Genomic DNA, 12225 nt, shown 5'->3' with positions numbered 1-12225 from the left:
AGTACCGGTTTTCCAGCTTCACAGAGGTCTAAAAGAAAATTCGGCAGTGCAAATTAATGTGTGAGTAGCAAGTAAAAGACTTAAAATAAGAATTACTGGCTTCAAGGGTTAAATTTTAGAAATAAAATTAGTGAGTTTACGAAACGAATGAAGTAAACCGGTGGATCGAATTAAGAAATAGTCAATATGCTATAATACTGCAAAGGTAATAAAAGTGGCATGCAGATTCAGATTTACGGTTTTTTTTTTTTTTTATTATTATTTATTTTATTTCTACCTATTGGATAATTGAAATGTTTCTTTTTCACAGCTTCACGAAGCCTCTTATATTTTTTCGTCGTGATTTCCTATATTTCTTTTCATTAGCATTGGAAAGCCTGGAGTAGTCCATTTCGGTCTGTTCACCCGCATACAAGTTTTGTATATCTTTCCTTTATAGGTTTGTCTCAGTGTAACTACATATGCTTTCGAGTGCAGATCCTGTCTCACACAATTGCACCGAGTTCTTTATCTTGTTTGAAGTACTGTAAAAACGCTAGTTTTACATATTTCGAAATATTTTTGCGTTTTCATAATGTTATGTACACTAAGCTTCTTTAGCACATAAAGCTAATTTACAGATAAGCTTATATAACGAGTTGTAACATAAAATTGTGTATACTAATCTTTTCCTGTTTGGTTTTGTTTTGGACAAGTGGTATCTATATATTGAAATGCTAGGTTTATATGTTTGTCTCCAAAGAAAAGTTTATATGTTTATCGCCGACCCGAAGCTCATTTTTTCGAATTTAAAAAGAAATTAGAAAAGAGTGCTAATTTTAACCCAGCCTCGTATATACAGGAACAATCTCGAAGCTTTCCTCACCAGTTTGGTATTCTGTGCATGTGTGTTGGTAGGCCTCACTTCGATTCTACGACCATATATGGTCATGAAACGGTTCCTTTGTTCACGTGATAGTAACATGTTTGGTGACTGTTCCATTTTACCTAACTTTCGGGACAATCGCTTTCCACCTACGCACTGTTACGACTGAAAGCTAATTGGACAATAATTCTGGTCCCGATGCTAGGAGTGAAAATCGGGATTTTCCCGGCTGACCATATACAAGCTTTGGTTTGGTAAAAGAACCCTCAGTGCTTTGCACGAGCGCATGGTTGTCACTCGGAAGGGCACCCACGAAGGCGAGTGGGTTGCAGTGTTATAAAGCAAATACGTTATACTTTTATAGATGATCCCCTTGTACGGGTTGAGCTTTGCATGCTAATCGCCGTTTGCATACGTGAGAGCCAACTTTTTAGTTTATTATCAGTGATTGTTACGCCTCCATGTAAAATCATCTTTCTTATTGTGTGCGGAAATTTAACGTGAAGCGACTAGTATGTATGTGTTAGCACTCTAACATTCGTTCGCGATCTTAATTTTGTGTGACAAATTCTGGTTCCAAACCATTGAACAGGGAGGAATAATTACTACAGCTTGGACGATCGCTCATTCCCACCAGTAGAGGACTGCATTGGACTTTTGGGATTATCCAACACACTCCCAAGATTATCCCGGCTCCAGTACAGAAACTTTTCTGTGGACCCCTTTTACGTCCAGTCTGGTTTCGACACCAGGACTTGAGTGGTATTAGCAGCGAACCAACTGACCGGTCGAAGATTAATCGTGAGTAAGTGAAACTTTAATTTGTTGTTTCAGCCACCTTACATTGAAAGAAAATAAATAAAAATAAGAGGTTGACGCGTTTAGAAAAGATATTTAGTGAAAGTTGTATGCTCATTAGTGATCTTTTGATGTCTTTTTAATTTGTGTAAATCATATTCAGTATCATTATATTTTTTACACAGTTTAATTAGGTTTTGTGATTTGTGTCGTAGGATAATTTTTATTCGTTAATATCTGTGCTTAAGTTAATCATCATATTTCTATTTTTTACGGTACTTATGTTTTATCAACCGTCTTTTCCCAGCTTGGGTTTGCGATAAAATATAAGCGCGGATGGAATTGTGATTTGTCGTAGTAAAGCTGGGATAAATGCACTAAATGAGTAACAGAGAGAGAAAGACTGTTACGCTTATATTTACAAAACTCTAACAACGGCAAGACACACGATTCCATGTTTATCTCTGATCCTTTCGACATTGAGGTCTCGAAAATTATGCTTATTACATACTGCATGCAAGAAGAAAGAAGACACTGGTCATATATGAAATGAATTGGAAACTCCAGTTGGAAGTAGGCTGAAATCTTGCAAACGGTGCGAGATATTGAAAAAAATAATCGAAACAAATCTTCTCTTTGTGGTACCTCTTGTCGATTTTTATCAAGACGTCTTTCACTTGTGTCTGTAAAGGGACATGTACAGATGTTGTGAGGAATGACACGGAGATTCATGCTCATATGCGAATGATGCACTGTGTAGAGAGCGCAGGTCCAGCTAGTTAAAATTAAAAATTATAGTATATTATAAGTAAAAGTTTAAATTGGCCGGCTACACTGGTAACAACAAGTATGAATAGACGAGTTAAAAAAAATACTCAGAAATATGCGACACGTTTAATTTGGAGAACTAATTGTACACAATTCTGGAAGCTAAATAAGACGTAGAATTACAGCTTAGAGTAAGATCCAAACCATATGAGCTCCCATCGGTAAATAAAACCGGGTCTCCCGCGCCTACAGGATGATTTCTGTTTTTCTTACAACAAAATGAATGCTGCTGGTAGTTGCCTGTTTTGACACTGTTATTTTATCGCAGATGCAAAACGAGAAGGAGCAAAGGTTTCTTGGTTCACACACTTATCTTGTGGGATACGGTGGCTCAGTGTTAGTTCTTACCTCTGGTGCGTGGGATCCCAGGTTCGATCCTCAGCCAAACAAGTTTGTGGTGGATGACAGCGCGTCCGTAGGCTTTCTCTGGGTATTCCCGTTTCCTCTCTCATTCTCATTCTGTCAATTTCATTATTCACTTATCTCATACTCTTCCTTAGCCTAAAGGGCATAAATGTGGGATGTTAAACTCAAAAATTTCACTTTTCATAATTATCTGAGATTATAGGCATATTTTTTCTTTAGTTTATGGTCACAACTACAAGCAGACGTATCCATCTCCCATCTTACTACAAAAACAAGCGGATCATCTAAATTTAGTCCTTTCTTAAAATATATAAACTCGACAACCGAGAGAGACTTGCTTATTCGAAAGCCCTCTTCTAGATTTGAAAAAGATATCTTTTAATTCTTGTTATGCATTAATTTAAAACTTCATTACAATTATACATGTTTGTTTTTACTTTCCAGGCAGTTTTCGCTGAACTATGACTTCGCGCGTGGTGCATTGAAAAGTTTCTTTTTAAAAGCTGAGCAGCTGTTTGAGAAATTGATAAAGGACAACACCAGACTCAGAGTCGAGAGTAAGTGTTATTTGATCTTATATATATATTTGTGGCTTTGATCTAAAAGGGCCAATATGAAAAGTTTTGATTTTCAGAGAAAGACAGTTGACGTTTCTTTCAAATTTTGTATTAGAAAGTATTTCAAACATGCTTTTAAATAGGGAAAAAAAAAAAAACACTTTCACCATTGAACGGTATACCTATGACCTGTCGGATATTTATAGTTTCATGAATATGTGTCAGCATATTTCCGAGACATCTTTTGGTATTGGCCATTTATTGAAAATTTATACCCGTAGTTTCCTTACAAATTATGCTTTGAACATAACATATTTCACTATAACATGCGATTGCCTTGAGAAAATTGTTGTTTTTGTCCTTGAAGCAATATACACTGGTGTACAAAACATAAAAACTAAACTAAACATGAAGTATTGCGTAGTCGTTGTAGATCAATGCAAGTCGAACAGCATATTGCTAGAGTTCTTCCATACGTGTACAGAAGCAAGACGTTGACAGCGTGACATCAGTGTGACCATAGCACCGAATGAGTCTGCTGATGGTGTGTCAGTCGGAGGGTTGGAAAAAAAAACATGGTTCTTATTGAAAAAACAAAAAAAGCAGTTTTTTTTGTCTAAACCCGGTTTTTTTGGTTTAAATGATTTGCTCTATGTATTTATATCACATATAGACAGAAATAGGTTTGTTTTGCCTTGGTGTTATTATACAACAAACGGGTTATGCTGGAAGGGGTCACATAAGCTTAAAGCGGAACCCGAAACCAGGACTGATTGGCCACAAATGCGATACGTCTGCCGACTCACTCACGAAGGACTCCTGACAAAAATACGTTTTACAGATCTTTACGTACTTGTTATAATTGTCAAGAGTCATTTCAGGAGGACAAAAAGATAAACAGTTGCACAACTGAAACCATTATACAGAATTACATATGGACAATTTTAAAATACTGCACAGTACAGAAGAACTAATTTAATCGAAGTTAGTTCACTACGACTTTTATTAGTCCAAGTTAAACAAATACAACGACTTAATTTGCATATCAATAAGAAAAGTGAATAAAGATACAAATTATTTAAGTCCACTTTGTTTCTGACCTATTTATACGTAGATACCAAAGATACTTCTGATTTCAATAAATGCCTCTCGTGGGGTTTGTATGAACCTCTCACCCCCAAATTACGGCATTTCGATGTATTTTGTCAATAGTAAACATTATTAAAGTGAAACAATATTTAGAATTTTTCTTTGATTTCAATTGCATAACAATAACAACAAACTATAAAAAAGTCACAAAACAAACATTCATAAATCATAAAAAAATGTTGCTTTTGTAGTATAATCTCTGAGTTACGAATGAGGAATTTTAAGTCTGAATGTAATACAGTGCGTCCCACTAGCTTTCGAACCCGAAACAAACGTTATAATTTCTGAACAAATGTACATAAGAAAATGAAATTCACAATACACGTACCTTGTTTCATGCTAAACACGAGAAAGGGTTGAACAGAAGCGCACACGTCAAAGACGTCAAGGCGATAGGTGGCGCCAGGGGAAGTGCTGCTTGGCGTGGTGCGCGTGTGTTAGTGTGACTCGAGTCGCTGCATCGCGAGGATGGTTCTGTACACCGTACAGGAACACGTGTTCATTGTTAAAAAATATTGGATATCGGGATTCAATGTGAATTTGGATGCCGTAAAGGACCATCGAAATCATCAATACATCATTTGGTGAACAAGTTCGAAACAACAGGAACGTTGCTTACGGGACATGGAGGCGCGTGTGCCCGGATGTGTGAGGAGACAGTACAGAATGTGCGGCAACGTCTTTTGCAGTCCCCTAAGAAGAGCCTGCGTCGATTATCACAAGAGGTAGGGATGTCAAAGTCAACTGTGCAAAGAGCCGCCAAAAGAGCCAAGCTGTTTCCATATCGTGTTACAGTCGTTCAGGAGTTGAAGACTACAGATTGGGAAAAGCGCTTGATGTATTGTCGTTGGTTGCAAGCTTTGTTGCATGACAATCCAGGAATCCTAGACTATACTTGGTTCACAGATGAAGGTTGGTTCCATCTCTCCGGTTATGTGAACTCGCAGAATACTCGGGTGTGGGCCGCCGAAAATCCGCATGTATACCATGAGATTCCACTTCATCCCTTGAAGGTGGGAGTTTGGTATGCAATTTCCCGACAGCGTATCATTGGACCCATCTTCTTTGAAGATACAGTAAACACACAAGTTTACTTACACATCTTCAGTGAATTTGTGACTCAGCTGGACGATCAAGAACTGCGTCGCGGTTATTTCCAACAAGACGGAGCAACATGCCATATTTCCAACGTGGCCATGGCAGAAATTGAGTCCTTTTTTGGTGACAAGATAATCTCCAAAGAATTGTGGCCGCCAAGATTCCCGGATTTGACACCACCTGATTTCTTCTTATGGCGTTTTCTTAAAGGTTGTGTCTACAGAAACAACCCACGATCACTGCAAGAGTTGCGAAACAACATTGAGAATGCAATTCATGAGATCACAGTGGAGACTCTACATCGGACTTTTCACAATATGGAACGCCGTGTACAAACATGTCTTGACGTCCAGGGGGGACACTTTCAGCACCTGCTGTGACGGTCATGTATTCAGCATGAAACAAGGTACGTGTATTGTTAATTTTATTTTCCTATGTATATTTGTTCGGAAATTATAACGTTTTTTTCGGGTTCGAAAGCTAGTGGGACGCACTGTATTAATAATATATGGGAGTGAAACGTGATACCCCACAAATGTGTGTTACGAACATTTACACTTCTACGAACATTTTTCGTTTTTTTGGTTTAAACCAGTTGGTTTAAAAAAAAAAAAAAAAAAAAAAAAAACAGGTGGTTTAAACCAGCCAACCCTGCTACTTGTGTTACAACACCATGGCTCGGAAACACTATTTGGATGACTTCACACAGAAGAATCATCGAGAAGCTGGAAGGAGGACAGGGTGTGACGAGAGTGACCCAGGAGTTTGGTATTGCCTACAGCATTGTTTTATGTGTATGGGTAGCTTTCCGAATCACAGGCAACGCTGTGCAAAGAAGAGGTAGTGGTCGACTACAGTCAGCTAGACCAACTAATGGCCACTACATTGTGCAGCAGGCAAGAAGGTATCTCTCTCTATCAACTTATGAAACTTGTTCCTTGCTTTTATTCTTTCATGTTATCTCGTATTTTGAAATTAGAATTGCGTTCATGTTGTTTTCTGATTTTAGTATGGGAGGAGAAAGGGGAGGTCTCTTTACCAGACCTGATTATGACATAAGGTTTAAATTGAATGGCCTAACTACACGATGCTTTTCTTTTCTTCTTTTTTTTAATGCAAAGTGTGCAATCGCCTCCGAATTCATTCTTTATGGTTGATGATAGGCGACATCAAACAGCGCAAGTGGTGGAGCTCTTGGAACGAGAGAATATTCGGCGAAAGGTCTGGCTTACATTTGACCTGACTTACACAAACTTGAATCTCATCGAACATGAGTGGGATTCTTTCAGGGTGATTAGAATTCCCCCCCCCCCCAAAAAAAAAAACTCGAAAAATATACTTTAAAACTTGCATTGAATAGATAACTTTAATGAGATCATAATTAGTTTCTCCAATCATGTTTCACAGTAGAAGCCCAGTTTGAGAATTGGCTTTAAATATGTATTTATCAGATGTGATCTCCATCCAAAACAAAATACCATTGAAAATATGTTTGGGAATAATACGTAACTAATTTAATTCGCGTTCAATGAAATTCGCGTAAACTGTGATCAACTGTAATCTGAGACAAAAGCCAATGTGACTAAGTTGCGTTTTGTTTCTGTAGTACATACTCTCTTATTGCAAACAAATAATAAAATGTCTTTCCACATGTGTCAGTTAATTACAGATCGGAAGTGCTTCGCCTAGAAAAGGATTTCTCAACAGTATATTTGGATAATTATACACACAAAACGAAATATAGTTGCATTAAAAAGGAAACGAAATCTTTTCTTGTGACCATAATTTGAATGAAAAAAAAAAAAAAAACACCACAAACGTCTGAGTTAGAAAAGGAAATTAGTCAAGATCTACTTCCATTTTCTCAACACCATACCTGCATAATTACACACCTTACAACGAAAAATAGTTGCATTAAAAGGGAAGTCTGGGAAACTCGAATTCTTTTGCGTATTTGGTGGAATATGTGATGTGTAATACGCTTATCGCATATTAAAGACATTTTGATCGTAATATATATATATTCGCGGTGGCTCAGTGGTAGAACGTTCACCTGTGGTACATGGGATCCTTGGTTCGATCCCAGCTCGCGCCAATTGAACTTTGTGGTGGATAAACACCGTGTACTTGGGTTTTTTTTCGGGGTTCTCCCATTTCCTACCACTTCCTTCATTCCACCGTTTCCTTCATTTCTCATCATCACAGTCTCCTTTAGCATAGCCAGCATAACGTGGGACGTAAAACTGAAGGATTTCATTTCATTGTTAAAAATATATATATTGTAAGAAAGCAAATTGGCAACTGAAAATGAGATTTAGAAAAACGAAACCCAAAACATTTCAATTCTTTAAAAGAAAACTTTTTATTTCCTTTTAAAACCAGTTAATCTTTGTAGATTCGTTCATTCTTTTAGGAAGATGTTGACTTTCTATAGCTATTACATCAGTACTATTTATCTAAGTATCGTTTTTGATACGGAATTCTCTTCAGAGTGAAATAAGCTTTCAAATGGTATCGTGTGCATGATGTGGGAGAAGTGGAATTTGGGATAAAATGGGGAAGAATTCGCTCTTTTATAATTTGGTGGCCCCTAGAATAGCCTTGTATACAGGTACTCTAACATAATCTACCTTGAACGGCCTATACAAAATGTATATAAAATTCCATTGCAATATCTAGTATAGTTAAGAGAAACATTTTCTCAATCCTGTTTGAGAGTTCCAAATTTCATATACAAATAGGGTGAAAACTAGAATATACAAAATAAAAGTTTCTAAGCACAGTACTGTATATCAGAGTATCATAGTTCGTACGTCATTCTGTTCAGAATGAAACAAGCTTCCCAATGCTATCCTGCACATGTATTCATAATGTACGAAAAACGGGAAATTGTTATAAATAAGGGATAATCCACCTTTAAAAATACTATGGTCTAAATGTAATGCTTATGCCAAATTTCGTTTCAATATCTAGAATAGTTACGACGGAAAATATTTTTCAATCCTGTTTGATAATACAAAAGATATACTATCGGAGAATCGGACCCAGTAAGTAGCTACGCTCTTATCCTTCTAACACGGAACGCATTACACTCAAGTTACACCACCCAATTACCATTCGCTAATAAAAATGCAACCAACTCACATAAATAGTAGGTAAAACAACACTCACATCCCTAGTTTGTGTCAGAACCAAATTATATAAAATTTTCGGGATGTACGGAAGGAAATTGGGAGAGAGTAAGGGGAAAATGCTACAATGCTCGTTTCTTAGCGTGCGTAGTCCTGGCCCCCCACCATCACGCAATTCTTCGAAAACAATTTCAATCGTTTGTACTTCGTTTGCTCCCATTTGCACCGTAGTAGCTCCGTTTGCTCCCTTACCATTCCCGAGAAAATGGAACATTAAAGTGGGGGGGGGGGGCAGAACAACCTCATCCCAGCCCCCACTCAACTAAAAATAATCGCAGAGGGGAACGGATGGTGGCATTCGTTTGTACTTCGTTTGCTCCCATTTGCTCCGCAGTTTCTCCGTTTGCTCCCGTATCGTTCCCGAAAAAATAGAAATTTAAAGTCGGGGGGCCAGAACAACATGGTCCCAGCCTCCCCGCCACCCAATAGCAGAGAGGAATGGATGGTGACATTCGTTTGTACTTCGTTTGCTTCCATTTGCTCCGAAGTTTCTCCGTTTGCTCCCCTACCGTTCGCGAGAAAATATAATTTTAAAGTGGAGGAGCAAAAGCAACATGGTTTTGGCCCCCCATCCAATGGTACAGATGAACGGATGGTAGCATTCGCTTCTACTTCATTTGCTCCCATTTTCTCCGCAATTTCTCAATTTGCTCCGCTGCTGTTCCCGAGAAAATGGAACATTAAACTGGTGGTTCAGGAAAACGTAGTCCCAGCACCTCGAATTGAAAATAATTTCAAAGAGGAACGGATGTACTTGGTTTGCTTCGCGATAGCTACGTTTACTCCCTTACCATTCCCGAGGAAATGGAACTTTAAAGTGGAAACTAGAACAAAATTCTCAGCATCCCACTCAAATAATCATATTGTCATAGGGGAGCGGATGGTGCCATTATTTTGTACTTCGTTAACTTCGATTTGCTTCTCAGTTGCCTGGGTTGCTCTCCATTAATATTTTGTTTTTAGTAGTTTGGGTGTTATGACCGTTGATGGCAATGATTGTCATGATATATGAAATATTAATGACATACATATAGAGAAGGTAGGAATTTTGTTTAATACTCATTTAGATCCAGTGACTTAGTTTTAGTACAAAGGATATTTTTATTATTATTGTTGTTGCAGCGGATAATGTTAACGAATTTAGTTGCACGTTGTCACACTTGGAAGAGGTTTCTGAAAATTATGTGCTTTACCTTTTTAGTCAGCCAGCCAAGCCTCGGAAATGCAATAAAAAATGAACGGATGGCATTTGTGTGTTAGGAGAAGGCATCCACCGTAGGGTCATGGTACATAGATCCCTGTAACACGCATTGCCGGATGCCAGGCTGAATATTTGGGGGACAGTGCCTAAAAGGGCGAAAACAAAATGGTGGACTCCAAATTCTTATTCTATACAAGAACTTCCATTTTTTGCGGTGGATTTCCAATATTTTGACACCAAACCTAGGGTTTTCGGATGCGAGCTATTCGCTTATATCACTTGCTCTGTTCTGAAGATTTTCATAATGGCGGAAAACAAGATGGTGGACACGAAATTTGCATATATGTAAAAACTATTCTTTCCTTTTAATGATTTTTTAATATTGTTATACGAAATGTCGATTTCGTTAGGCAAGAAACTTGTTTCTATAAACTATTTAATTCTTAATATCTTCAAAATGGTGCAAAACAAGATGGTTGAATCGTAGTTCATTTGCATAAACCGCCATCTTCCGTTTTTATAGACTGACGTGTTTTCAAAACTACTGATTTTCCAGATTTTACATTTCTCTTAATTTTTATTTTGTCGTAAGATTCTAAAGAATTGAAATAGGAGGAGGCATCCACCGTAGAGCTATGGTACATAGGTTCCTGTGACATGTCTTTTAGGATTCCAGGCTGAATTTTTTGGAGGGAATGAACACTAAATGACGGACAATACATTCCTAACCTACAGGGAAATGCCCTCTTTAGCAGTGTATTTTTCAATATTTTGGAGTCAAAACTCAAGTTGAAATAATACATGTACAGGTATGTCATTAATATTTCATATCCTATGACAATCACTGCCATCGACGGTCATAACACACAAACTACTAAAATCAAAAATGAAATGAAGTTTTACGTCCCACGGTTATGCCGGTTAGGCTAAACGTGACGGTGATGATGAGTAATGAATGAAATGGTGGAATGAAGCAAGTAGAAGGAAACGGGAGAACCCCGAGGAAAACCACACACACGGTGTTTGTCCACCACAAAGTTCACTTGGCGGGGGCTGGGATCGAATCCGGGACCAAGCACCAGAGTTGAACGCTCTACCATTGAACTACCGCGGTCGCCTACAAAAACAAAATAAACACAAGATCAATAGTTGCCAGTTGCGTTGCATATAGAGTAGTAACATAAAATTGCATTTTCTTGGGAACATTAGGGGAACACACAAACAACTTCGGAGCATACGCAGCAAAAACAAACACTAGCTTCCATTATTTCTGATCTACATGTAGTGAGATAGGGGGAGGGCTCATAATATCTTATTCTAGAAGAAATATAAAATTGCATCTTTTGGAGAACTATAAGGCAGAAAAAAAGAGGAAATGTACTCTAAATCGAAGCGAAGGCAGTACAAAGAAACGCCACTTTCTATTCTCATCTGCGATTAATTTTAGTAACGAGGGGCTTGGGTCAATGTTGTTCCATCTCCCACTTTGAAAGATCATTTTACAGGGAACAGTAGGGAAGAAAGTGAAACAATTCCAGAGCAATTCGGGGCAAATCACGCAAACAATTATTTCTTACTACAATTTTTAGGAGCTTGAGGACTGGGATCACATTAACAGACCAACCGCTTCAAAATTCATCTTTCTTAACATCAATCGGAGTAGACGAGTACTCAGAGAGTCGTGGAGCAAATATTAGCAAACGAGATATAGCCAACATCCACTCTCCTCTGCGATTATATAAGTTGGGAGGGTGCTGAGATCACGTGTTTAAGTTCTGTTTACTCGAGAACGCTAGGAGAGCAACCCAGGCAACGGAGAAGCAAATCGAAGTTAACGAAGTACAAAATAATGCCACCATCCGTTCCCCTATGACATTATGATTATTTGAGTGGGATGCTGAGACAATTTTGTTCTAGTCTCCACTTTAAAGTTCCATTTCCTCGGGAATGGTAAGGGAGTAAACGTAGCTATCGCGAAGCAAACCAAGTACAAACGAATGTCGCCATCCGTTCCTCTTTGAAATTATTTTCAATTCGAGGTGCTGGGACTACGTTTTCCTGAACCACCAGTTTAATGTTCCATTTTCTCGGGAACAGCATGGGAGCAAATGAAGTAGAAGCGAATGCCACCATCCGTTCCTCTGTACAATTGGATGGGGGGCCAAAACCATG

General features: G+C 38.1%; 1 protein-coding gene across 1 annotated transcript in view; it reads left to right on the top strand.

Annotated features, from left to right (window-relative positions):
• LOC145688219 (uncharacterized) overlaps positions 1-12225 on the top strand; it is a 57057-nt gene that overhangs the window by 1556 nt on the left and 43276 nt on the right. Inside the window, exon 2 of the mRNA XM_081762124.1 lies at positions 3302-3414. Coding sequence (XP_081618250.1) covers positions 3302-3414 — 113 coding nt within the window. The remainder of the gene's footprint in view (positions 1-3301; positions 3415-12225) is intronic.

This window comes from Thermobia domestica, chromosome 6 (assembly GCF_964235325.1).
Source record: "Thermobia domestica chromosome 6, izTheDome1.hap1.1, whole genome shotgun sequence".
In the NCBI taxonomy this organism is placed as follows: Eukaryota; Metazoa; Arthropoda; class Insecta; order Zygentoma; family Lepismatidae; genus Thermobia; species Thermobia domestica.
This window is presented reverse-complemented; position numbering and strand designations above follow the sequence as displayed.